The following is a 26,649-nucleotide window of genomic DNA, read 5'->3' as shown; positions in this document are numbered from 1 at the left end:
TCTCTCTGAGCCAGGGGAATAGCATCCTGGAATGTAAGCCCTTGAAGATGGAGGTCTGTAAAAGAAATATTCAGTGTTATCTTGGAATTCAGTGAACTTTTTTCGTATTAAAGGAAATTTGTCAAGAAAAATAATTGCACAGTTAAATTGTGCTACAGTTGTTTTCATTAAGAAAGTAGAAAGAAGACCCTAACAGTTTAAAAAACAAACGGCCCTCATTGTCTTTATATTGTGCATATAACTCTTTATCTTCAGATTATATGAAACTATTAGTATTATTTTTATATTCTTCTCATCTTTTTTTCTTCTGCCTTGAGAAAGTCACGTTCTTCTCATTGTGTACTTTACATCCAAAATTATTTTGTAACTCTTTTTTTTTTTTTTTTTTTTTTTTGAGACGGAGTCTCGCTCTTTCGCCAGGCTAGAGTACAGTGGCGTGATCTTGGCTCACTGCAACCTCCGCCTCCTGGGTTCAAGCGATTCTCCTGCCTCAGCCTCCCGAGAAGCTGGGATTACAGGAGTATGCCACCACACCCAGCTAATTTTTGCATTTTTAGTAGAGACGGGGTTTCACTATGTTGTCCAGGATGGTCTCGATCTCCTGACCTCGTGATCCACCCGCCTTGGCCTCCCAAAGTGCTGGATTAACAGGCGTGAGCCACTGCACTTGGCCCTCTATAACTCTAAATGTTGCTGCATTTTATTATTGCAATGACTAATAGTCCATAAACTTGATGCAGTTAGATTTCCCTGTTATTGGATACAGGATATTTACATTTTTGCTCTTGTGAATATACTAGAGTACTATACCGAATGTGTGTGTATATGTGTATCGCCTTTTATATATTTAAGTATTTCCTTAGGGTAAATTCCCAGTAGCTGGATTATTAGAGGGTAGAAATTTTTTTATGGTTTTTGATATAAATTGTCAAATTATTTCCCAGAAAGTTGTATCAGTTCACAGAGCTACCAGTTGGTTTCTCGCAGCCATCTGCTATAGTTTTGTTGGGTTAAAAAACTTTCTATTTTTGCTAGTTCATCTTATGTTGCTTTAATTTACATTTGCCAATAACGATTAAACCTAAACTTTTTTTTTATAAATTTGCTTTTTTGAGTATTTCTTCTTGTGGAGGGACAGATACTTATATATAATTATTAGATTGGCTGCTAGTCCAAGAGCAGTAAGTAGTTAAGGGATCAAGTCAGCAACCAGTGGCCGTAGCCATCTTTGACCAATCAAAGATATAGATTCATATCATCGTGAAAGCTTTGATTCAGAGAAAATAGTTATATATGTACCTAATGGTAGGAAATTGGGGTAGTTGTATTTAATATATAGAATATTACGTAATTTTTTGGTTAGAGGTTCTAGAAGACAAGACTTTTTCAGTTTGTCTTATGCCCTCTTTTTTTTTGTTGGGGGAGAGGTGGGGGGTCTGGACACTCTAGGAAATTAAAACTGAGTATTTTACTTATTGCATGCATAGAAGTTGATTTTCTTTTCTTTTCTTTCTTTTTTTTTGAGATGGAGTCCTGCTCTGTTGCCCAGGCTGGAGTGCAGTGGCATAATCTTGGCTCAGTGAAACCTTTGCCTCCCAGGTTCAAGCAGTTCTCCTGCCTCAGCCTCCGGAGTAGCTGGGACTACAGGCACCCACCACGATGCCTGGCTAATTTTTAGTAGAGCTGGGGTTTCTCCATGTTGGCTGGGTTGGTCTCAAACTCCTGACCTCAGGTGATCTGCCTGCCTCAGCCTCCCAAAGTGCTGGGATTCCAGGTGTGAGCCACGGCTCCTGGCAGAAGTTGATTTTCTTAAAAAAGAGAGATAATAGGAAAACAAGCTCAAAAATCTATTTGGGGCCTTATGCAGGATGTTGGCCTTAGCCTGAAGAAATAAAAACTGATGAAGCGCATTGTTAGCAGAGGGATGACTTGATCAGGTTTTTGAAAATGAATGTTCAGCATTGAGGTAACTGAGGCATCTGGATATGCTGGTCTGGGCCCCTGGGAGCCGCAGGAGATAATGGAGATAGAGATTCTATGGGCTGAGACCATTGGTAGCTTTTATGGTGTTGAGGAGTACCTAACACTGATTTTTTTTTTGAGCGCTGTTAATTAAATGTTAAAATATAATCGGTTTGCTTTAGAGAAAGGCACGAATGGATTCTGGGGCTCTGGTATGGAAGTTATTTTCGCAGTGTAGGTGCAAGGTGAGGGAACCAGCTAGGGAGGGGTGATGGGCGAGGGTCTGTGGAGAGGGGCTGGAGTGAAATGGTTTGAGAGCCATCATGTTTATAAAAGCAATAGAAGGTACGGTGGGGTAATACTTTCTATTTAATGCATTTTTCATTTTATTTCTTTATAACTAATAGAAGGCACATTTTACATTTCAGATGAATTTACGACCAATTTTCTGGATTGGACTGATCAGTTCAGTTTGCTGTGTGTTTGCTCAAACAGGTAAAAACAAAAAATTTTCTTAGTTGTCTTTTCATTTCCGTATCTTGTATTGCTCTTTGACCAGTTAGGTTCATATGAGAACCTAAGTCATAATCATGCTGCTCCTTCTGGAAGCCCTGCAATTGTTCCTCTCACTCAGAGAAAGGTCAAGTTCCTTCATGGTCAGGCTCCCCTCACCCCTGCCACCTGGGATGATGGGAGGCAGGTTGGCTGGTGAAGTACTAAAATGCTAGGGATTGAACACACTGCAAGAAGATCTTTTGAGAACATGAGAGTGTGTAAGTGAACAGAAGGCAAAACCAAGTATATTTAGAAGCAAATGAAATAAATGTGTAGAATGGAGGATTATGAACTGTCCATTATTATCTGCAAAGACTTTCTAGAAGACATTCTCACTCTTTGATAAAAAAGTCTCACAAAATGTTGGCATCATCTAGGAGGGCAGTGAAAATAAAGCTGAAAATGTATTTAACCCTTCTATAAAGATGTGGCTCCACATCTGGAATAATGGATACGTAGTTCTGTCCTCTGAATCTTGAAAAACTACACTGCATAGAGCAGTTTGATATCAGGATTGGAAGGACTTACTACAGGTAGTAAAAATGAAGCAGGAGACCGTAAAAGAAAGTATTGATAAGTTAATTACATAAAATCAACAGTAACAAAAACATTCTGTGTCAGAACACCGTAAACAAGATGAGAAACTAAACAAAGGTTCCACTTCATTAATGTGTATAGAAATCCAATAAAAACTGAGGAACATAACAAAAAAATTTGCAAAAGACATAACAAAATTATAAAAGAAATGGTTAGTAAAAATATGAAACAATGTAAAACCTGAAATTGATACGCTTCACCAATGAATTGATATTCTAATTTACACTTATGAAATGAGCAACAGTTTTTTAACATTAAAGAACTTCGGTTGGAAATGTGGTAAAATGGTATTTGTACACTGCCGTTTTGTGGGAACTTATATTAGTAGTGTTGCCCTATGGTATCCATGGGGAATTGGTTCCAGGACCTCCTTCAGATACCAAAATCCGCAAATGCTCAAGTCCCTGATATAAAATGGCATGATATTTGCATATAACCTACACATATCCTCCTGTATACTTTAAATCTTCTCTAGATTACCTATAATACTTAATACAATGTAAATGCTAGGTAAATAGCTTTTACACTGTATTGTTTAGGGAATAATGACAAGAAGAAAAGTATGTACATGTTCAGTACAGACACTTTTTTTCCCCATTTTTGATCCGTGGTTGCTTGAATCCACTGATTTGGAAACCACAGACACAGAGGGTCAACTGTATATTACTTTTGGATAGAAATTAGTGTGTATAGAGAATTTTAAAAATGTTAATATGCTCTTCAACTTAGTAGTTAATTATTCTTTTGGGATTTATTATAAGGAAATAATCAGATGTGTACTAAGGTTTATATATAAGATCATCAGCATGTGTATATGCATGTAGTACAGTATGTGTATATGTGTACTTGGGGTGTTTATATGTGCATGTGAGCAACCATGTGTGAACTGTGCACACATACATTTGGAAACAATCTAAATTTGTCCAGCATTAAATAGAGTACACTCATATTGAAATACATAATCATTAAAAGCTTTTTAACTCTTTTTAAAAAGAATTTGTGATGATAAGAATAAAACACTTAGGATAAGGTATAAAAAACAGTATACAAAACTGTACAACTGTATATATAAAGTGCATCCTCAGTTTCATGTAAATAATACATCTATTAATATATATATGCTTGCTTCCCCTTGCTATTTATCTGCATAGGAAAAAGACTGGAAAGAAATAGGCAAAAATGTTAGCCACAGTCCTCTCTCAGTTAACAGATTCAGTGAGTTTGTTCTTTATGCTCTGATGTGTTTTCCAGATTTTCTATAAGAAGCATATGCTGGGTTTATAATCTCAGAAAAGATACGTTGGAGACAGTCTGTATTAGCGATTACCATGTAGAAGGCATACTCTTCCTTAGGTAGATGCAAAGAAACCTAAAACATACTTTGAACATAAAGCCTGAGAAATTCTGGGATTATGGATTAGATGAATATGGACTTTTCAGTTATTTAACATACTGAAAGCAAAGGGAAAGCCTTGAAGATTCTTGTGAGTATGGTAGGAGTTAAATGACAAGAAATAATACTTTACCCAGTTTTAAGAGAACTCATGACATTTATGACAGTCGAGAATGATAAATTCTGAATTATGTCTTGTCTTTGATACAGAAGACAAGGAAGATAACTTATGTCTCTCTGTGGCTTTCAGTGTCAAGGTGATCCAAAATCACGGTCCCAAATTTTGCATTGTTCTCACCGGTTTGTGGGAGCTAAAAATTAAAACAATGGAACTCATGAAGATAGTAGAAGGATGGTTACCAGAGGCTGGGAAGGGTAGTGAGAAGGTGGGGAGGAAGTCGGGAGTGTTAATGGGTACAAAAAAATAGAAAGAATAAGTATGACCTAGTATTTGGTAGCACAACAGGGTGACTGTAGTCAATAATAATATAGTTGTATATTTTAAAATAACTAAAAGAGTATAATTGGATTCTTTGTAACACAAAGGATAAAGGCCTGAGGGGATGAATACCCCATTTACAATTATATGACTGTTATGCATTGTATGCCTGTATCAAAATATCTCATGTACCCCATACATGTATACACCTATTTACCCACAAAAATTAAAAATTAAATTAAAAAATCCTGCTCTCTTTGGGGAAGGTCTAGTTTAGATGGTAACTACGTCATAGTATTAATATTTAACATATGTATTGCATTGTGATTCTGATTTTTCATTATTTTCTCTCTGACACTTCACATAAAATATTCTGTTCTTTCTTCTTTCTGACAGATGAAAATAGATGTTTAAAAGCAAATGCCAAATCATGTGGAGAATGTATACAAGCAGGGCCAAATTGTGGGTGGTGCACAAATTCAGTAAGTAAGGTTGCTCGAGTCCTTTCCATTTGTTCTCTGGTCATTTAGTGTGGCTCAGTGCTGTATCCTTCGGAAGCACATATTAATTTTTATGTAAATCATAAAATGAATAACCTAATGGTCTGGAGCTATGTGGTTCAACACAGTAGCCACTAGGCAGATGTGGCTATTGAGCACTTTTGTACAAATTAGAATTGCTGTAAGTTTCAAAGATATACAAGATTTCAAAGACTTAGTATTAAATAAATAATAATGGTGAAATGATAATTTTTGTATATTTAAAAATAATGTTATAACAGTGTTAAAATTTTTCTCTTTTTCTTTTTTTAGTGTGGCTACTAAACAATTTTAAAATACATATATTTGTAGCTCATCTTTGTGGCACATATTATATTTTTATTGGAGAACCTTCAAAAAAATCCTAGTCATTTAGTTTGACTGTTTCAGATTTCCCCTTTTTTGATGGGGAGGTATAAATTAACCTTCTTAATTATATTTGAGTTAAACTACTGGAATTGATTTGCATCCCAATATAAGCTTATTGAGATTAATTAGGGTTTGGATTTCATTCACTTTTGTCATCTCTATACTTTTGCTAATATGGTACCTTCCACAAAGCCTACTAAACGTTCAGTGAGTCAGTGAATGAATGAATGAATATATCAAAAGAGAAGGTAAGGAGAAGTCATTTTGAGGTTGTATAATTTATTCACAGAATGAATAACTAATATCAGAAGATCAAGGGGTTACTGATTTTGTTTTCATGCAGGCATTTGGGCCCAAGTTTCAAGTGCCTATTTTTGTATGCCTAAGTGGTCAACTGTCAGATATGTCGTATGGTTTGACCACATGAAAGAAAAAATGAGAGGTTTTGTTGTTTTTCAAAAATTTTCTAATGGTACTTTCTAAAAGTGGTGTGTTGGGATTACATTGGCAACAGTGGAGGAAATATGGAGTGTTGTGAGTTTGTCTCAGGCAAGGCTTATGTAACTGAAGCTCTTGGTTTTCATATCTGAAAATGAGGATGATAATATCCGCTTTATGTATTGTTACAATAATTAGAATTGATGAACTTAAAGCAGTTTCACTTAAAAACTTCTAAATAAGTGGTAGCTGCTATTATTGTTAACATATCCATTTTATGGGGACTACAGTTTATCTGTAGTTAAGGATTATCTTAGCCTTTGAGCTTTGGAGCATAATTCTTAAAATTTTAAAGGCTTTCTGAATATATTCAGTGAAATTGTATTTGGGTGTCATGATCTTAAATTTCGTGGATTGATTAGTATTTAGAAATGTGTAATTCACCAGGATCTTGTGCTTTGGTAGGTAGTAGTTTAGGTTTAATAAATAGTGCAGCTTTGAATTATCTGATTCTTGGTATTCCCTTCCAGTTGTTGATTACATAAATACTCTCATTAGTATGATGTTTCTCTTAAAAAATCTTATGTAAAAACCATTGTGTATTCTTTAAATTTAAATATCTTCACTTACTGTTACTTTATACAACGCCATTAAATTGATATTTGATAAATAAATACCATATATAATGTCACTGTTTCCCCCACATTTTCACATTTCTTGAAACACCTTTATTCACAGTCTTTATATAGATCTTTAACAGCAGTGTTTTTGAATTCACTAAGGCACTTTTCAGTTATCTGATTAAATTTTTATTTCTAAGTTGTTTGATGTATACTACATTTAAAATCTCTGTCATTACTAGAAATTTTACTACTGCAAATATCCATTCACCTGCCATTAGGAACTTTTTTTCCTTTTTTGAAATTTACCTGCCATTAGGACCTTTTACCCTTGTCATATACTTACTATTCTGCTTTTTAAAAGTTTTTAAAAAACTTATTTACAATAATAGCTAATACTTAAAGTTTTTTCAAACCTGTGGGAATACTTATTTAATCGGTGCTAAATTTCGTGTTGTCCTTTTAAAAAATGCCATAATTAATTGAGATGTTTTTAAACTCATCTGTTTTCCCTAAACACCGGGTTGTTCAGCATATTGCGATGGGGAGAGTGCCACATAATATGAGACGCTTTGTAAGGACTTTTCAAAGGGAAATTTTGGAGAAATGATCTGATATTTGGGTGTATGTATACATTATTAGTAGCCATTAACCATGCTCAATTAGTGATTTCACTAAAGAAATTGCTTTTGATTAGATACTCTGAATTACAAGATAGAGCATTTACTGTGTACACTTGGGTCAGTTCTGGGAAAGGTATTACTTTCTTGGAAATGATTGTTTTTTTAACAAGAACACTTACCACAGTTTGGATGAAGGGAGCATTTTGTTTAAAAGCCAGAATTGGGGTACATTAGATGTGATTTGATGTTTTGCAATTTAATTGCTTATTTGCAATTATTATGTAAAAAGGTTTGACCATTACACTTTTCATTTATACCTACATTTTATATGTCATTTAGACATTTTTACAGGAAGGAATGCCTACTTCTGCACGATGTGATGATTTAGAAGCCTTAAAAAAGAAGGGTTGTCCTCTAGATGACATAGAAAATCCCAGAGGCTCCAAAGATATAAAGAAAAATAAAAATGTAACCAACCGTAGCAAAGGAACAGCAGAGAAGCTCAAGCCAGAGGATATTACTCAGATCCAACCACAGCAGTTGGTTTTGCGATTAAGATCAGGTATGGAAGCCCAACTCTGTGAATACCTGCGTGTTTACTTGAGGCATTCAACACCAGCTTTATGCAAACTCTGACCAGTTTCTGTTGAAGGCTCGTTTTTACATGTGGACTGGCACTCAAAAATGTGGAATTGTTTAAATTTTAGAAAATTTTTGCAGATATAACAATTGTAAGACATGTATACTTGGAATAATATTAAATGTTGCCTAATATTCAAAGTAAATTTTGTTAAAGATTCAGAAAGTATTAATTAGCTTTAGTGAGTTTTAAAAATGAAAATGTTCATCCTCTGGTCTAATTACATAATATATTATAAAAGCAACATTTTAACCTGTTCTTTTCCTTTGTATTTGTTTAGTATTATTAAACTGTTAAGGTTTTTGTAATTATATCTGTTAGTCCCACATCTAAACATGAAGGAAAAAACAAGCCCTCATCCTCGCTTTTCTGGTTTCCGACCTTTCTTGTCAGGAGAATGGTAGAGTGGCCCTGTCCCCTGACTTCCCTCCCGGCCCCTCCTCAACCAGGTCAGCCCTCTCCTCCTCATCCTGCTCTAGCAAAGCTCCACCATCGCCTTCAGCCCGCAGACCCAGGGGACCCTTGTCAGGGCTTTTGTTTTTTTTAACTCTTCTGTACCAAGTAACACTTTGTACTTTTTGAAATGCTCTCCCCTTGATCAATGATACCACTCCTCGGTTTTTCTTTGTGTCTCTTACCATTGCCTTCCAGGCCTCTTTTTGTGTCTTTTTTCTTCCTCCCTTTTTGCAGTCCACCTGAATATCAGTTTTCCTCTCGTGGCTTTAAAACCCAATTGTATGCTGCAGCAACACAGACTTTTCTTGAGCTCCAAACCCATTTCTCCAATTGCCTATTAGAAATCTATATAGAGAAAACTACAAGTTAAAATTTTAATTACGTTTTCATCCAAACCTCTCTCCTGTATTTCCTAAGTAAATTACATTAACATCTCTTGTATCTCTCTCTTCTCCTCCTTCATCATCTCTCTCTGGGTTTCTTTTGTAGATTAGCTAGTCTCTTTGCCTCATAATGATAATAAAAATGAAATAATAAATAATAAATAATAATAAATAAAAAATTATTTTTAAAGCTTTCTGCCAGGTTTTCTAAAGTGAAGATCGGATCATGTTATTCACTTGCAGGGAGTGGCATCCCACTACACACAGAACAGAGTTCACAACTTCAGTGTCTAAAAAGTCAGTTGTACCCTATCACGTGTTCTGCCTTGCCCTCCCCAGACTAATTTATGGTGTTCTATTTGTTTTCTTCTCTTATAAACTGACTTTTTGTCTGTTTTGTCCACTGTGGATTGAGAATGTCTTTTTTATCTTTGCATCCTGAAGGCCTGGTGTTTTAAGTATTTGTTGAATGAAAGTGAATACATACCCATTGAGTTACTTATGGAATTCCCAGGTTTTTGTAAAAATTATGACAACATGTTTTATTTTATTGTGTTTACTGTGTAAACCACATTTATTTGGTTTTTCTTGTTTGCGTTTGATTGCCAACAGGCAAGTTTCATTTTCTAATCTCTTGTCTAATTAGGGGAGCCACAGACATTTACATTAAAATTCAAGAGAGCTGAAGACTATCCCATTGACCTCTACTACCTTATGGACCTGTCTTACTCAATGAAAGACGATTTGGAGAATGTAAAAAGTCTTGGAACAGATCTGATGAATGAAATGAGGAGGATTACTTCGGACTTCAGAATTGGTAGGAATGTTGGGAACGTTGACCATTTTCATTATAAAGTCTTGGCAATTCTCAAATGTTGTTGTATATTTTCTTCCTTTGTTACTCACAACATACTTGTGAGATAAACAAGCCAGTTTTTTAGCCTTTTCTGAGTGGAAGTTGATATTCGAGTCACACGTTTAATAATCTTTTCTGCCACCTTGTTCCTCTGTCACTGGATGCTACTGTTTGACACAGATTGTACCTCATAGATAATGACTTGCATGCTTATTTTCATACTAACTTGATCATTTATCTTATGACTTACTTTATTTTTATTTTAAGAGTTTCACTCTTGTCGCCCAGACTGGAGTGCAGTGGTGTGATCTCGGCTCACTGCAACCTCCGCTTCCCGGGTTCAAGTGATTTTCCTGCCACAGCCTCCCGAGTAGCTGGGATTACAGGCGTCTGCCACCACCCCCAACTAATTTTTTGTATTTTTAGTAGAGATGGGGGTTTCACCATGTTGGCCAGGCTGGTCTCGAACTCCTGACCTCAGGTAATCCAGCTGCCTTGGCCTCCCAGAGTATTGGGACTACAGGCGTGAGCCACCACGCCTGGCCCTTATGACTTATTTTATAAACATGTGTTGAGTACCCAGATTTTATCTAATTGCTAATGAGTATGTCTGCACCTGCCCGTACAGCCTGATCTCATCTTAGACCTGGATTTTTCATATGATGATGATCTGCTTTCCAAACCTTATTTTTCCCATTTCATGCATCCCCAGCTTAACCTCTTTTTTGCCTGCTTCTCTCCACTCCTGTTGCTCTAGAGGTTTAGCAACAGAATATTAGAAAGATTTGACAGTTATGAGGCCTAAGAGCTGCCTTTCAAAAATTAGCCCTATTTTAGTGGAAACATTAAAAAATAGCACTTGCTTAAAATGTTCTTTTATTCTGTAAGCATAATTCAAGGACCATGGCATTAGGGAGCTCCTACCAAATTAGTGTTTTTCAAAATGGCCAGAATTCTAGAATATTTATTTATTCATTTGTTCAGCATGTCATTATTGAGAGCTGATGTGCCAAGAAAATGAATGTGAGTTATTTTTAAAGTAGGGAGGCAAAATAAAAAGATTGTCTTAGGTCTTAGTCCATTTGTGCTGCTTTAAGAAAATACTATAAACTGGGTGGCTTATGAACAACAGAAATTTATTTCTCACAGCTCTGGAGGTGAGAAGTCCAAGATCCAGGCAGATTGAGCATCTGGTGAGGTCCCTCTTCTGGGTTCATAGATTATACCATCTTGCGATGTACTCACATAGCAGCAGGGGGACAGCAGCTCTCTGGGGCTTCTTTGATGAGGTCATGTAGGAGTCTATTCTTACATTGCTATAAAGACATATCTGACACTGGGTAATTTATGAAGAAAAGAGGTTTAATTGGTTTACGGTCCTGCAAGCTCTACAGGAAGCATGGCGCTAGCATCAGCAAGGTCTCTGGGGAGGCCTCAGGAAGCTTCCAATCGTGGCAGAGGGCAAAGTGGGGAGCAGGCTTCTCACATGGTGGGAGCAGGAGCAAGAGGTCGGGGGAGGTGCCACACAATTTTAAATAACAGATCTCATGAGAACTCACTCACTGTGGTCAGAATAGCACCAAGCCATGAGGGATTGATCTGCCCCCATGATCCAAATACCTCCCACCAGGCCATACCTTCAACATTGGGGATCACATTTTAACATGAGACTTGGGCGGGGACAGATACCCAAACTGTATCAGTTACTAATCCCATTCATGAGGGCTCTGCCCTCATGATCTAATCACCTTCCAAAGGAACCACTTCCTAATACCATCATGTTGGGAATTAGGTTTTCAATGTAGGAATTTTGGGGTAACACAGACATTCAGTCCATAGTAACCTACATTTGGTAACATAGATGAATTTTTTAAACAATGCAAATCTCTGTCTTTCCATCTATCCATCCATTCATTCATTCATGTACCATTTTTTTCTTTGCAGGATTTGGCTCATTTGTGGAAAAGACTGTGATGCCTTACATTAGCACAACACCAGCTAAGCTCAGGAACCCTTGCACAAGTGAACAGAACTGCACCAGCCCATTTAGCTACAAAAATGTGCTCAGTCTTACTAATAAAGGAGAAATATTTAATGAACTTGTTGGAAAACAGCGCATATCTGGAAATTTGGATTCTCCAGAAGGTGGTTTCGATGCCATCATGCAAGTTGCAGTTTGTGGAGTAAGCACATTCATTTCCTATCAGGGGATATTGTTTCTATTATGTGTGTGAATTTTAAGTGTGATTTTACTATGATAATAGAAAAACTGACCTTAATTTTCATACATTTGATTATCTTAGAGAAGTAATTTAAGTAAACCCTTAAATTGCCTCTATACATAAAGTGCCTTTATAAAAGCATATTTAATCTTTATGCAAACCACACAGTTAGTTTATTCATGCGGGCTTTTAAAAGACAGAATGCTAACCATTTGAAACAGTGGGGCAACCTCTCTGTACTGTAGCTGGTGGTCTGGATTTTAGAAAAGCCCATGTGTCCTAACTTTCTGGCTTTGTACTAGAGATAGAATTGATGTTATTATCTGAGGCATCACCAGGAACCTTGAAATTGCTCAAAGGGAGAGTGTCTTGTATCATTTTCCTTTGGTCAGTTTTCTTCTCACTGTCTTTGAAAGACACATCTTTCTCTTGTGTCTTAGTAATTCAAAAAGAGAGAACTTTTTAAGCTCTAGTTTTTAACCTATATGAATAGATGTATTTTGAGAAGTGATACAATATTTGTAATTTTAATTGTAAGATTTTCGGTAGCAAGCCCATCCCTATTGGTTCAATAATTGGTATTTTATCATCCATGTAGCAGCTATGTATTTTGAGATGACACTTTAATGATGTGGCTGAGGCTGAAACTAGAAAACATTGTCATGTCAAGTTTGTCCTGCGTACCTACTCTTGTCTCATTTTTGTTCCCTCCAGTGCCCCCATTCTCTAGATGACCTTCTTTGATTTTAGAGGCCTCTTAGTGGTTATTTTTCAGTCAATTTTTGCTAAGGTGCTAATTGATGCCCAAAATAATAAGTGAAGGAATATGGATAGTAATTAAGAATTTTTCTATCACCACTGTTGCTGGGCAATTTACTCAGCCTCTCCAGGGCTGTTTTCTTCTCTTTAAGAAGGGATGATAATAGTATCTACCTCATAGGGCTCTTGTGAAGTTAAAATGCATCAATCTCTATAAAGTACCAATGAGCATTCAGCAAATACTAATTCCTATATTGTTACTACTTTCGACTTTTCACTAGAGTGTTTGCAATTTAAGGTTAGTCCTTGCTGTTATAGCCGAAGCAAGTAGCATTCCAGGTAGTACCTAGCCTTACACCTGTTTTCTTACTAGCCATTGATGTGTGAGCCTGTTAGCAGCTCGTTGTGGGGAGGGCATTCTCTGGGCTGCCTCTAACTAGGCCTTAACCTGTGGGATTAAACAAGCCATAACACCCTTGATTGTCGCTGTTTTTCTGTGTTGGTCATGCTGATCCACTCCTCTAGATGCAAAAGAATCAGACATTCCACTTTTGAAAGATTGCCAGTATTAATAAATGTGATTCCCACCTTAAAGTATTTTACTGTCTTATGAAGATCTAAACAGACGTATTAAATAAATTAACGAAAGCAGGTAAATTCCTATAGTCCTATGATTTTATAATTATAAATTACCATAGTGACAAGAAGATTTTACAGTTACTTTAGATTCTTTATTGGAAAGGGCAAGAATAAAGTAAATGAGTGCATCAACAGTACTGATTGAGGAGTTAGAATGGGTGAAATTGTCCTTAAACAAGATACATATTTCTGTTATAAAAAAAGGAAGCCTCATATGGTGGGCTGATGAAGAAGGTGCATGGCATAGAACATAGAGCAGAGATGGGTGGATGGGGACAAGACAGCAGCAGTGGGGTAAAGTAAGGATAGGCTCAGACACTTTCATTTATTCAGCAAATGCTCATCGAGGGCTTACTGCTTGCCAAGCAGTGTGCTGGCTTGCTAGCTGCTGGAGATATGATGATAAGCAGAACTAAACCAAACAAAACAAAACAAAAAAACAGTTTTTAAAAAGAACTGAGAGATTGAGAGATATGGATGGTCAGGCAAGATATCGTTGTACATGGGATGGAAGAGCTTCATTCAGTGGGCTTTGTGTATTTCTCAGCAAGATAATTACCATTGTATAAAGAGAAGACACAGAAAATACAGAATTAGGTTAAAAATACAATGGTGGCCTATATGAAAATTAAAGGATTTTTGTTGAATTACTGTGAATAGTGTTTTAAAATTGAAATCCTTTTCTTTTCAAGTCACTGATTGGCTGGAGGAATGTTACACGGCTGCTGGTGTTTTCCACAGATGCCGGGTTTCACTTTGCTGGAGATGGGAAACTTGGTGGCATTGTTTTACCAAATGATGGACAATGTCACCTGGAAAATAATATGTACACAATGAGCCATTATTATGTAAGTGCCTAGTTCCTTACATAGTGAATGTGTTTATGTTGGATTTTAATGTTTAATACTAAGAGCTTGTGGGTGACTGGCTTGGGGTTTCTCAGGGTTTGAGGTTTTGCTGTTTTGGTAAGTAGGGGTCCTGATTGAAAGTGCAGGAAAGCTAGTGTTGCTGTTTGTGAAGATGCAGCTTTGTATTTGCTTCCTTCTGCTCAGACAAGGGCCTCACTGGGGTGGGAAAGGGTTGCCCAGATGCCACTTTCACTCTTTGCCTCAACTCCCCGCCCACAGCATTTGGTAGCACAGTCAGTACTATTTCTAAATAAATAATTTATCTAGTCTCATACTCTTTGTCTTATACGATTTTTAAAAGCAGTCACTCTGCCTTTATTGAAAATAAATATTGGCAAAGCATTCAAGTTCTAGAAGAAATCCAAATGGTAAATCTTGGTCTTTTTCTTAAGTTGTAGATAATAGAATATTTAATTACTGACTATTCTTTAATTTCATTGTCCTTATATTTAATATACATAGATAATCTTACTATTTAAAACCCTTTGAATATGGAATTTTTTGTTCATACATGAAAGTAAAGAGAAGAGGGTTAGCAATTCATGTATACACACGACTCACTTCAGCAGTTTATATTTGATAATGTTATTTGAAAGCAGTCTTGTAATCTAGTTATATGTATGCAACCAGATGTAATCTAGCTATATATGGATTATATATGTAATCTAGTTATCTAAAGCAGTCTTGTAATCGAGTTATGTATAATCTTGCATGTATAACTAGATTGAAAAATTAGAAGAGATTATAAGGGTATATTTAAATACTAAATTATATTACTTGATTTCTTAGGATTATCCTTCTATTGCTCACCTTGTCCAGAAACTGAGTGAAAATAATATTCAGACAATTTTTGCAGTTACTGAAGAATTTCAGCCTGTTTACAAGGTAAATGTGTGAGATAAAAAGAACAAAATTCTAAACATTTTTGATTGAGTTGTTAGAGGCAAATCATGTCTGAATTGAAATGTGGGAAAATGCCACCAGATAGGCAAACCGAATTTTACAAAAGTGGTTTATATTAATTTTTAATCACATATTATAAAACTGGTTTCTAGGTTTGACTCCTAAAGTTAGTTAGGAGGAAACATGGGAACTGGCATTTAAAGATAAAAGTTGCTCAGTGGATGCTAATTGGTTGAATGAATAGCAGTTGTATTTTACGTGTTTTATCTTTTAATTGCAGGAGCTGAAAAACTTGATCCCTAAGTCAGCAGTAGGAACATTATCTGCAAATTCTAGCAATGTAATTCAGTTGATCATTGATGCATACAATGTGAGTACATCTTAAATAAGATCAGTTTTGGACAATACCCTGTTACGAATACTTTGTACAAAGAAAGTAAAACTTCCTTCATACACACTTTAGCGAGCCCAAAGTACTACAGAAAAACTTAAATTCTGTATCTAGAGGAAAAACTTTATACATATTGTCTTACAAAAGCAAGATTCATAGCCTAAACAAAGTGAAAATGTGATAAAGGCGTGTGGGGAGTATTTCCAAATAACTGTTTGTTTATCATTAAGGAATAGATCTCCTTGTTAGAAAGCAATTGTAAAACATAACTTACATTTACACTTACAGGATTTCTCCAATCTTTTTCCTCCCCAAAATATCCTTTATAGAGTCATCTATTCTGATGAATTGTGCTAGAAAAGTTTTTTTTTTTGCCAATTCTTCTCTTCCCATATATTCAGAGGATATAGGTTTCTATTTCAGGAGGTACACACTCATATATCTGTATACCATAAAATATATAAAAATGTAAATATACATGTGATTTGCCTATTTCAAAAAGATTTATAGTGTTGTTTTCCCCTCACGGATGGGAGGAAGTTGAATTGAAATTAAAGAGGAATTGGCTTATTCTTTTTGAGCATAATTCAGTGTACTTTAATCACACCGAGTTAGCCTTCATTGATAATCATTTTAATAATCTGAAGGCAGTTGTAATATGGTAACCCTTGTGTGTCTCGTGCACCACTTTCAGCCCCCATCCCCCTAACCCTTTGGCAGCTTGAATTTTAGACATTTTTACTTCGTGTCATGGGGGTACCATAACGCTTTGGAAAGGCCAGCCTACCATATGAGGCTTCCCTTTTTTATGGGGTACCATAATGGTTTGGAAAGGCCTGACTTGGAGGGGTTTTTATAAAGGTTTTTAATATTTTACTTGTTCCACAGCTTTTCCCATTCTCCCCTGTCTTAGATAATTTTCCTAACTCTTGTTCTTTCAGGGGTGTGAACAAGAGATAGCTTGCCATTGTACCCTTCTCCATTTGTCCTGAATGGTCTCATATGTTAAACAAGCCCTGGCTTGAATCCTTCCTTCTTGGGGGATTTTGGTTTTTTTTTTTTTCTTGGCTGGGCTACAATGGTTCCTTAAGCAAATTTGTTCCTAGACTGCATAGTTGATTGTTTACCCTAGTCCATAGTTAGCTGGAGAGGTAGGACTACAGAAATGCCATTTTGCCGATGGGGAAGACAGCATTTATTTCGTTTGTGTTTTTTTTGGGTTTTTTTTTTTTTTTTTTTTTTTAGATGGAGTCGCACTCTGTTGCCCAGGCTGGAGTGCAGTGGTGTGATCTTGGCTCACTGCAACCCCTGCCTCCCGGGTTCAGGCGATTCTTCTGTCTCAGCCTCCCGAGTAGCTGGGATTACAGGTGCACACTGCCATGCCTGGATAAATTTTTTTTATTTTTTTGTATTTTAGCAGAGATGGGGTTTCACTGTGTTGGCCAGGCTGGTCTCCAACTCCTGAGCTCAGGCAGTCCACCTACCTTGGCCTCCCAAAGTGCTGGGATTACAGGTGTGAGCTACCACACCCGGCCTATTCCACATTCTTAAGACTCCTCCTAATTAGTAACAGCCCTCTGCACTGTGTGATCCTGAGTATTTTAACTCAGTGATTAAAACAGGAATACTCTTTTCAATTGTGTATTTTATTTTAAAGATTTGATCCTTATTAATTAAAACCTGTTTCTCTGGCCTCTGTGTTTTCTAGTTACTCTATTGGATTTGGCTTGTAGATACTTTATTGAAATATATTTTTTTCTGAACAGTTTATTTATCCATTGGCTTTATGCATTCAAGTAGCATTTTGTTTGACTTTTCCTGTGTATAATTAGGCATTCTTTTAGTCCCTTTCCTCAGAAGTCATTTTGGAAAACGGCAAATTGTCAGAAGGAGTAACAATAAGTTACAAATCTTACTGCAAGAACGGGGTGAATGGAACAGGGGAAAATGGAAGAAAATGTTCCAATATTTCCATTGGAGATGAGGTATGTTGTATAAAGCATTTTCTGTAGAAAACATCGGTTATTTATAAGCAAATTTAGTTTATAGTTTGAGAAACATTAAAATAAGTGAGCAACTTTTTGAAATATTTTTTAGTAGATTTAAATTGTTTAGTTGGTTGTTAATCTTTTTTTTCCCTTCAAGGTTCAATTTGAAATTAGCATAACTTCAAATAAGTGTCCAAAAAAGGATTCTGACAGCTTTAAAATTAGGCCTCTGGGCTTTACGGAGGAAGTAGAGGTTATTCTTCAGTACATCTGTGAATGTGAATGCCAAAGCGAAGGCATCCCTGAAAGTCCCAAGTGTCATGAAGGAAACGGGACATTTGAGTGTGGCGCGTGCAGGTAAGCTGGGTGTTGTCAGACAGTGACAGAGCTACATTGGTTTAGAGAGTATAGGCAGGTCATATTTTGGGACATCCAGAGAATATCTCTCTATTTGGAGCAAATTATTTTTTCCAACCACGGTTGCTCACCACAAGATCAGTTTGATGATCTTGTGTGTGATATTTATAGAAAGTTCCTTCCTGCCTTTTTTTCTTAAAGTGATTACTCTTTAAAATAAAAGATTTTATAGCCATGAAAGAAGTATATTCAACAAATTGTTAAGGTAGCGTTTCTCTCATGTGAGAGCAATCTGAATTTTCTAGAACAAAATAAGCTTGTGTAAAATACGTTTATAGGAAAATGTTTTGGAAAAACATCAAACCGATGATGGCGATTTCGTCTGGGAAATGGAATTATGAAGCAGTAGAAGATGTTTGTCTTGTACTACATGTACTTCTGCATTGTTGGAATAATTTTTAAAAAATAAATATGTGTTGTAAAATACAAAAGAGAAAATGGTATTTTCAGTATGTAGAATCTAGTACTAAGAAAACTAACAAAATTACTTCAGATTTTATTTTCACACTGTGGTTACTTTTTGTAATTGAAAATGAAGAACTGAGTATACATTGAATACAGCTTTCTCCGTAAAAGAATAGGAAGAGGGAAGAGTGTTTAATCCAGTGTCAGCCCCAAAAGACTAGGCTTAGAAGGCTATTGACTATGAAAGAAATATATGGCTTTAGCTCACTATCAATTTTTAATTGTCTGTGCTAAGTAACAATTTAAATGTTAGAGTTTCTTTATCTTCCATGTTGTACATATCCTGTTTTAATCATGCAGGTCCATTTTTAGTAAAATGTCATTTAACCAAAAAGATTATCTTGAAAATACTTTGCCTTTCTTTCCTTTATATTTTTACCAGATACAGAATCAGTGCAGTCAGTGTCCATGAGCATTATGTGTTCTAAAAATACACAGGGAACCTGAAAAGTCTGCACATGTAGGATATATTTATTTTTAAATAGTATACTAGTTATATTTTAAGTGGTATACACAGTATGTTTTTCTTCAACTTCTATACACTTTTTTGCATGTGTTTATTGTATTTTTTTAGGTTAACAGACCGTTGCTTTAAATTTAGACAGTTCACCTGGAATAGTAAATGTAATAGCATACCATTTGAAAATGTAACTAACGTGCTCTTTAAAATTAAGTTTATTCTGCCTTTCCACATGTGTCATTCACTATTTATTGCTAGATTACATTTTTGTCTTGACCAAAATGGTTACTTTCCTGAAGAAATTTTTTTCCTAGACTCTTGTATATATTCCGTATGAACTTGAGTGGCTGGAATGTACACGTGCGCCTGTGTATGTTTGTCCCTGCTTGCACATGTGTGTACACTTTACTACACGACTGTGACTTGTGGCATGGACACTCCCACCTAACAGATTGGGAGCTTGAAGAGATTTTTTATAGTTTTATTTTCTTTCCCAGTTTTTCCCTTTTAAATTATTATTATTATTATTCCCTCCGAGATTCTTCTTCTTCGTCTTCTTTTTTATTATACTTTAATTTCTAGGGTACATGTGCACAACGTGCAGGTTTGTTCCATATGTATACATGTGACGTGTTGGTGTGCTGCACCCATTAACTTGTCATTTACATTAGGTATATCTCCTAATGCTATCCCTGCCCCCTACCCCCACCTTATGACGGGCCCCAGTGTGTGATGTTCCCCACCCTGTGTCCAAGTGTTCTCATTGTTCAGTTCCCACCTGTGAGTGAGAAGGTGCAGTGTTTGGTTTTCTGTCCTTGCGATAGTTTTCTAAGAATGATGGTTTCCAGCTTCATCCATGTCCCTACAAAGGACATGAACTCATCATTTTTTATGGCTGCATAGTATTCCATGGTGTATATGTGCCACATTTTCTTAATCCAGTCTATCATTGATGGACATTTGGGTTGGTTCCAAGTCTTTGCTATTGTGAAGAGTGCCACAGTAAACATACGTGTGCACGTGTCTTTATAGCAGCATGATTTATAATTCTTTGGGTATATACCCAGTAATGGGATGGCTGGGTCAGATGGTATTTCTAGTCCTAGATCCTTGAGGAATCGCTACACTGTCTTCCACAATGGTTGAACTAGTTTACAGTCCCACCAGCAGTGTAAAAGTGTACCTATTTCTCCACATCCTCTCCAGCACCTGTTGTTTTCCTGACTTTTTAATGATCGCCATTCTAACTGGTGTGAGATGGTATCTCATTGTGGTTTTGATTTGCATTTCTCTGATGGCCAGTGATGATGAGCATTTTTTCATGTGTGTGTTGACTGCATAAATGTCTTCTTTTGAGAAGTGTCTGTTCATATCCTTCTCCCACTTTTTGGTGGGGTTGTTTGATTTTTTCTTGTAAATTTGCTTAAGTTCTTTGTAGATTCTGGATATTAGCCCTTTGTCAGATGGGTAGATTGTAAAAATTGTGTCCCATTCTGTAGGTTGCCTGTTCACTCTGATGGCAGTTTCTTTTGCTGTGCAGAAGCTCTTTAGTTTAATTAGATCCCGTTTGTCAATTTTGGCTTTTGTTGCCATTGCTTTTGGTGTTTTAGTCATGAAGTCCTTGCCCATGCCTGTGTCCTGAATGGTATTGCCTAGGTTTTCTTCTGAGGTTTTTATGGTTTTAGGTCTGACATCTAAGTCTTTAATCCATCTTGAATTAATTTTTGTATAAGGTGTAAGGAAGGGATCCAATTTCAGCTTTCTACATATGGCTAGCCAGTTTTCCCAGCACCATTTATTAAATAGGGAATCCTTTCCTCATTTCTTGTTTTTGTCAGGTTTGTCAAAGATCAGATGGTTGTAGATGTGTGGTATTATTTCAGAGGGCTCTGTTCTGTTCCATAGGTCTATATCTCTGTTTTGGTACCAGTACCATGCTCTTTTGGTTACTGTAGCCTTGTAGTATAGTTTGAAGTCAGGTAGCCTGCTGCCTCCAGCTTTGTTCTTTTGGCTTAGGATTGTCTTGGCAATGCAGGCTCTTTTTTGGTTCCATATGAACTTTAAAGTAGTTTTTTCCAATTCTGTGAAGAAAGTCATTGGTAGCTTGATGGGGATGGCATTGAATCTCTAAATTACCTTGGGCAGTATGGCCATTTTCACGATATTGATTCTTCCTATCCATGAGCATGGAATGTTCTTCCATTTGTTTGAGTCCTCTTTTATTTCGTTGAGCAGTGGTTTGTAGTTCTTCTTGAAGAGGTCCTTCACATCCCTTGTAGGTTGTATTCCTAGGTATTTTATTCTCTTTGAAGCAGTTATGAATGGGAGTTCACCCATAATTTGGCTCTCTGTTTGTCTGTTATTGGTGTACAGGAATGCCTGTGATTTTTGCACATTGATTTTGTATCCTGAGACTTTGCTGAAGTTGCTTATCAGCTTAAGGAGATTTTGGGCTGAGACGATGGGGTTTTCTAAATATACAATCATGTCATCTGCAAACAGGGACAATTTGATTTCCTCTTTTCCTAATTAACTGATAGGCTTCCCTTTGTGGGAAGATTGTTATGAGTTGTTTCTTTCTCCTGCCTGATTGCCCTGGCCAGAACTTCCAACACTATGTTGAATAGGAGTGGTGAGAGAGGGCATCCCTGTCTTGTGCCAGTTTTCAAAGGGAATGCTTCCAGTTTTTGCCCATTCAGTATGATATTGGCTGTGGGTTGGTCATAAATAGCTCTTATTATTTTGAGATACATCCCATCAATACCTAGTTTATTGAGAGTTTTTAGCATGAAGGGCGTTGAATTTTGTCGAACACCTTTTCTACATCTATTGAGATAATCATGTGTTTTTTTCTTAGGTTCTGTTTATACGATGGATTACGTTTATTGATTGCCTGTGTTGAACCAGTCTTGCCCAGGGATGAAGCCAACTTGATTGTGGTGGATAAGCTTTTTGATGTGCTGCTGGATTTGGTTTGCCAGTATTTTACTGAGGATTTTTGCATCGATGTTCATCAGGGATATTGGTCTAAAATTCTCTTTGTTGTGTCTCTGCCAGGCTTTGGTATCAGGATGATGCTGGCCTCATAACGTGAGTTAGGGAGGATTCCCTCTTTTTCTATTGATTGGAATAGTTTCAGAAGGAATGGTACCAGCTTCTGTTTGTACCTCTGGTAGAATTCGGCTGTGAATCCGTCTGGTCTTGGACTTTTTTTGGTTGGTAGGCTATTAATTATTGCCTCAATTTCTGTTATTGGTCTATTCAGAGATTCAACTTCTTCCTGGTTTAGTCTTGGGAGGGTGTATTTGTCCAGGAATTTATCCATTTCTTCTAGATTTTCTAGTTAATTTGCATAGTGGTGTTTATAGTATTCTCTGATGGTAGTTTGTATTTCTGTGGGATCGGTGGTGATATCCCCTTTATCATTTTTTATTGCGTCTATTTGATTCTTCTCTCTTTTCTTTATTAGTCTTGCTAGCGGTCTGTCAATTTTGTTGATCATTTCAAAAAACCAGCTCCTGGATTCATTGATTTTTTGAAGGGCTTTTTATGTCTCTATCTCCTTCAGTTCTGCTCTGATCTTAGTTATTTCTTGCCTTCTGCTAGCTTTTGAATGTGTTTGCTCTTGCTTCTCTAGTTCTTTTAATTGTGATGTTAGGGTGTCAATTTTAGATCTTTCCTGCTTTCTCTTGTGGGCATTTAGTGCTATAAATTTCCCTCTACACACTGCTTTAAATGTGTCCCAGAGATTCTGGTATGTTGTGTCTTTGTTCTCATTGGTTTCAAAGAGCATCTTTATTTTTGCCTTCATTTTGTTATGTATCCAGTAGTCATTCAGGAGCAGGTCATTTAGTTTCCATGCAGTTGAGCAGTTTTGAGTGAGTTTCTTAATCCTGAGTTCTAGTTTGATTGCACTGTGGTCTGAGAGACAGTTTGTTATAATTTCTGTTCTTTTACATTTGCTGAGGAGTGCTTTGCTTCCAACTATGTAGTCAGTTTTGCAATAAGTGCGGTGTGGGGCTGAGAAGAATGTATATTCTGTTGTTTTGGGATGGAGAGTTCTGTAGATGTCTATTAGGTCCACTTGGTGCAGAGCTGAGTTCAGTTCCTGGATATCCTTGTTAACTTTCTGTCTCGTTGGTCTAATGTTGACAATGTGGTGTTAAAGTCCCCCATTATTATTGTGTGGGAGTCTAAGTCTCTTTCTAGGTCTCTCAGGACCTGCTTTATGAATCTGGGTGCTCCTGCATTGGGTACATATATATTTAGGATAGTCAGCTCTTCCTGTTGAATTGATCCCTTTACCATTATGTAATGGCATTCTTTGTCCCTTTTGATCTTTGTTGGTTTAAAGTCTGTTTTTTCAGAGACTAGGATTGCAACCACTGCCTTTTTTTGTTTTCCATTTGCTTGGTAGATCTTCCTTCATCCCTTTATTTTGAGCCTGTGTTTGTCTCTGCACGTGAGATGGGTCTCCTGAATACAGCACACTGATGGGTCTTGACTCTTTATCCAATTTGCCAGTCTGTGTCTTTTAATTGTAGCATTTAGCCCATTTACATTTAAGGTTAATATTGTTATGTGTGGATTTGATCCTGTCATTATGATGTTAGCTGGTTATTTTGCTCATTAGCTGATGCAGTTTCTTCTAGCATCGATGGTCTTTACAATTTGGCATGTTTTTGCAGTGGCTGGTACCGGTTGTTCCTTTCCATGTTTAGTGCTTCCTTCAGGAGCTCTTGTAAGGCAGGCCTGGTGGTGACAGAATCTCTCAGCATTTGCTTGTCTGTAAAGGATTTTATTTCTCCTTCACTTATGAAGCTTAGTTTGGCTTAATATGAAATTCTGGGTTGAAAATTCTTTTCTTTAAGAATGTTAAATATTGTCCCCCACTCTCTTCTGGCTTGTAGAGTTTCTGCCGAGAGATCGGCTGTTAGTCTGATGGGCTTCCCTTTGTGGGTAACCGGTGTTTCTCTCTGGCTGCCCTTAACATTTTTTCCTTCATTTCAACTTTGGTGAATCTGACAATCATGTGTCTTGGAGTTGCTCTTCTCGAGGAGTATCTTTGTGGCCTTCTCTGTATTTCCTGAATTTGAATGTTGGCCTGCCTTGCTAGGTTGGGGAAGTTCTCCTGGATAATATCCTGAAAAATGTTTTCCAACTTGGTTCCATTCTCCCTGTCACTTTCTGGTACACCAATCAGACATCGATTTGGTCTTTTCACATAGTCCCATATTTCTTGGAGGCTTTGTTCGTTTCTTTTTACTCTTTTTTTTTCTCTAAACTTCTCACTTCATTTCATTCATTTGATCTTCAATCACTGATACCCTTTCTTCCACTGGATCGAATCGGCTACTGAAGCTTGTGCATGCATCACATGGTTCTCATGCCATGGTTTTCCGCTCCATCAGGTCTTTTAAGGTCTTCTCTATGCTCTTTATTCCAGTTAGCCATTCGTCTAGTCTTTTTTCAAGGTTTTCAGCTTCTTTGCGATGGGTTTGAATATCCTCCTTTAGCTCGGAGAAGTTTTTTATTACCGATTATCTGAAGCCTTCTTCTCTCAACTCGTCAAAGTCATTCTCCGTCCAGCTTTGTTCCGTTGCTGGTGAGGAGGTGCATTTCTTTGGAGGAGAAGAGGTGCTCAAATTTTAGAATTTTCAGCTTTTCTGCTCTGGTTTCTCGCCATCTTTGTGGTTTTATCTACCTTTGGTCTTTGATGATGGTGATGTACAGATGGGGTTTTGGTGTGGATGTCCTTTCTGTTTGTTAGTTTTCCTTCTAACAGTCAGGACCCTCAGCTGCAGGTCTGTTGGGAGTTTGCTGGAGGTCCACTCCAGACCCTGTTTGCCTGGGTATCAGCAGCGGAGGCTGCAGAACAGCAAATATTGCAGAATGGCAAATGTTGCTGCCTGATCCTTCCTCTGGAAGCTTCGTCTCAGAGGGGCACCGGGCTGTATGAGGTGTCAGTCAGCCCCTACTAGGAGGTGTCTCCCAGTTAGGCTACTCGGGCTCAGGGACCCACTTGAGGAGGCAGTCTGTCCATTCTCAGATGTCAAACTCCGTGCTGGGAGAACCACTACTCTCTTCAAAGCTGTCAGACACGGATGTTTAAGTCTGCAGAAGTTTCTGCTGGATTTTGTTCAGCTATGCTCTGCCCCCAGAGGTGGAGTCTATAGAGGCAGGCAGGCCTCCTTGAGCTGCGATGGGCTTCACCCAGTTTTAGCTTTTTTTTGCTTTGTTTACCTACTCAAGCCTCAGCAATGGGGGATGCCCCTCCCTCGGCCTCACTGCTGCCTTGCAGTTCAATCTCAGACTGCTGTGCTAGCAGTGAGCGAGGCTCCATGGGCGTGGGACCCTCCGAGCCGGGCATGGGACCTTCTGAGCCAGGCACGGGATATAATCTTCTGGTGTTCCGTTTTCTAAGAGCATTGGAAAAGCACAGTATTAGTGTGGGAGTGTCCTGATTTTCCAGGTACCATCTGTCACAGCTTCCCTTGGCTAGGAAAGGGAATTCCTTGACCCCTTGTGCTTCCCAGGTGAGGCGATGCCCCGCCCTGCTTCGGCTCACACTCCATGGGCTGCACCTACTGTCCAGCAAGCCCCAGTGAGATGAACCCAGTACCTCAGTTGGAAATGCAGAAACCACCTGTCTTCTGTGTCGCTCACGCTGGGAGCTGTAGACTGGAGCTGTTCCTGTTTGGCCATCTTGGAACCTCTTAAATTATTTTTGTTTTGTGTGATTGCAATTTTGGCATGTTTCTTCAGGTGCAATGAAGGGCGTGTTGGTAGACATTGTGAATGCAGCACAGATGAAGTTAACAGTGAAGACATGGATGCTTACTGCAGGAAAGAAAACAGTTCAGAAATCTGCAGTAACAATGGAGAGTGCGTCTGCGGACAGTGTGTTTGTAGGAAGAGGGATAATACAAATGAAATTTATTCTGGCAAATTCTGCGAGTGTGATAATTTCAACTGTGATAGATCCAATGGCTTAATTTGTGGAGGTAAGTAAAGGGCCTGAAGTGGTTGTAAGATGTGATCCCATCTAATGCCATGAAAAATCTTGAGTTTAGTTGGTGCATAAGTAGAAAAGGGGTAGCTTGAGGGTCAGTCCCGCCCCTAGGTATACTTTCTCACATGTTGTTGCTTATTTTACTTTTCAGTCAATACTGTGATTGTCTGTTTTTACCATTTTGAGAAATGATATGCTTAATTGCAGGAAATGGTGTTTGCAAGTGTCGTGTGTGTGAGTGCAACCCCAACTACACTGGCAGTGCATGTGACTGTTCTTTGGATACTAGTACTTGTGAAGCCAGCAACGGACAGATCTGCAATGGCCGGGGCATCTGCGAGTGTGGTGTCTGTAAGTGTACAGATCCGAAGTTTCAAGGGCAAACGTGTGAGATGTGTCAGACCTGCCTTGGTGTCTGTGCTGAGCATAAGTAAGTATTTCCTAATTGCTTGAAATAGTTGATACTTCCTCGTGGCTCTCCTAAGCCTGTATTGTTACTAGAATCAGAACAGTGCCAATATTAAAATATACTGTAAATAAAATGCCTGCCATGTGGAAGCCTACTCTTTAATTCTTAAAACTGCTTTCTCAACAGCTAGTATATGTTACATGGTA

The 26,649-nt window shown here is 37.5% G+C and overlaps 1 protein-coding gene across 8 annotated transcripts in view; it reads left to right on the top strand.

Moving 5' to 3' along the window:
• ITGB1 (integrin subunit beta 1) overlaps positions 1-26,649 on the top strand; it is a 57,766-nt gene that overhangs the window by 20,290 nt on the left and 10,827 nt on the right. For all 8 annotated transcript variants that reach the window (XM_016962976.4, XM_016962975.4, XM_063781613.1 and 5 more), the window contains 12 exons: positions 2,391-2,457; positions 5,343-5,428; positions 7,875-8,097; positions 9,661-9,831; positions 11,815-12,053; positions 14,183-14,338; positions 15,188-15,283; positions 15,582-15,671; positions 17,537-17,677; positions 17,838-18,037; positions 25,788-26,026; positions 26,242-26,464. In XM_016962976.4, coding sequence (XP_016818465.1) covers positions 2,391-2,457; positions 5,343-5,428; positions 7,875-8,097; positions 9,661-9,831; positions 11,815-12,053; positions 14,183-14,338; positions 15,188-15,283; positions 15,582-15,671; positions 17,537-17,677; positions 17,838-18,037; positions 25,788-26,026; positions 26,242-26,464 — 1,931 coding nt within the window. The remainder of the gene's footprint in view (positions 1-2,390; positions 2,458-5,342; positions 5,429-7,874; positions 8,098-9,660; positions 9,832-11,814; positions 12,054-14,182; positions 14,339-15,187; positions 15,284-15,581; positions 15,672-17,536; positions 17,678-17,837; positions 18,038-25,787; positions 26,027-26,241; positions 26,465-26,649) is intronic.

Source organism: Pan troglodytes, chromosome 8 (assembly GCF_028858775.2).
Source record: "Pan troglodytes isolate AG18354 chromosome 8, NHGRI_mPanTro3-v2.0_pri, whole genome shotgun sequence".
NCBI lineage: Eukaryota > Metazoa > Chordata > Mammalia > Primates > Hominidae > Pan > Pan troglodytes.
The sequence above is the reverse complement of the archived record's forward strand: the minus strand, read 5'-3'. Positions and strand labels throughout refer to the sequence as shown.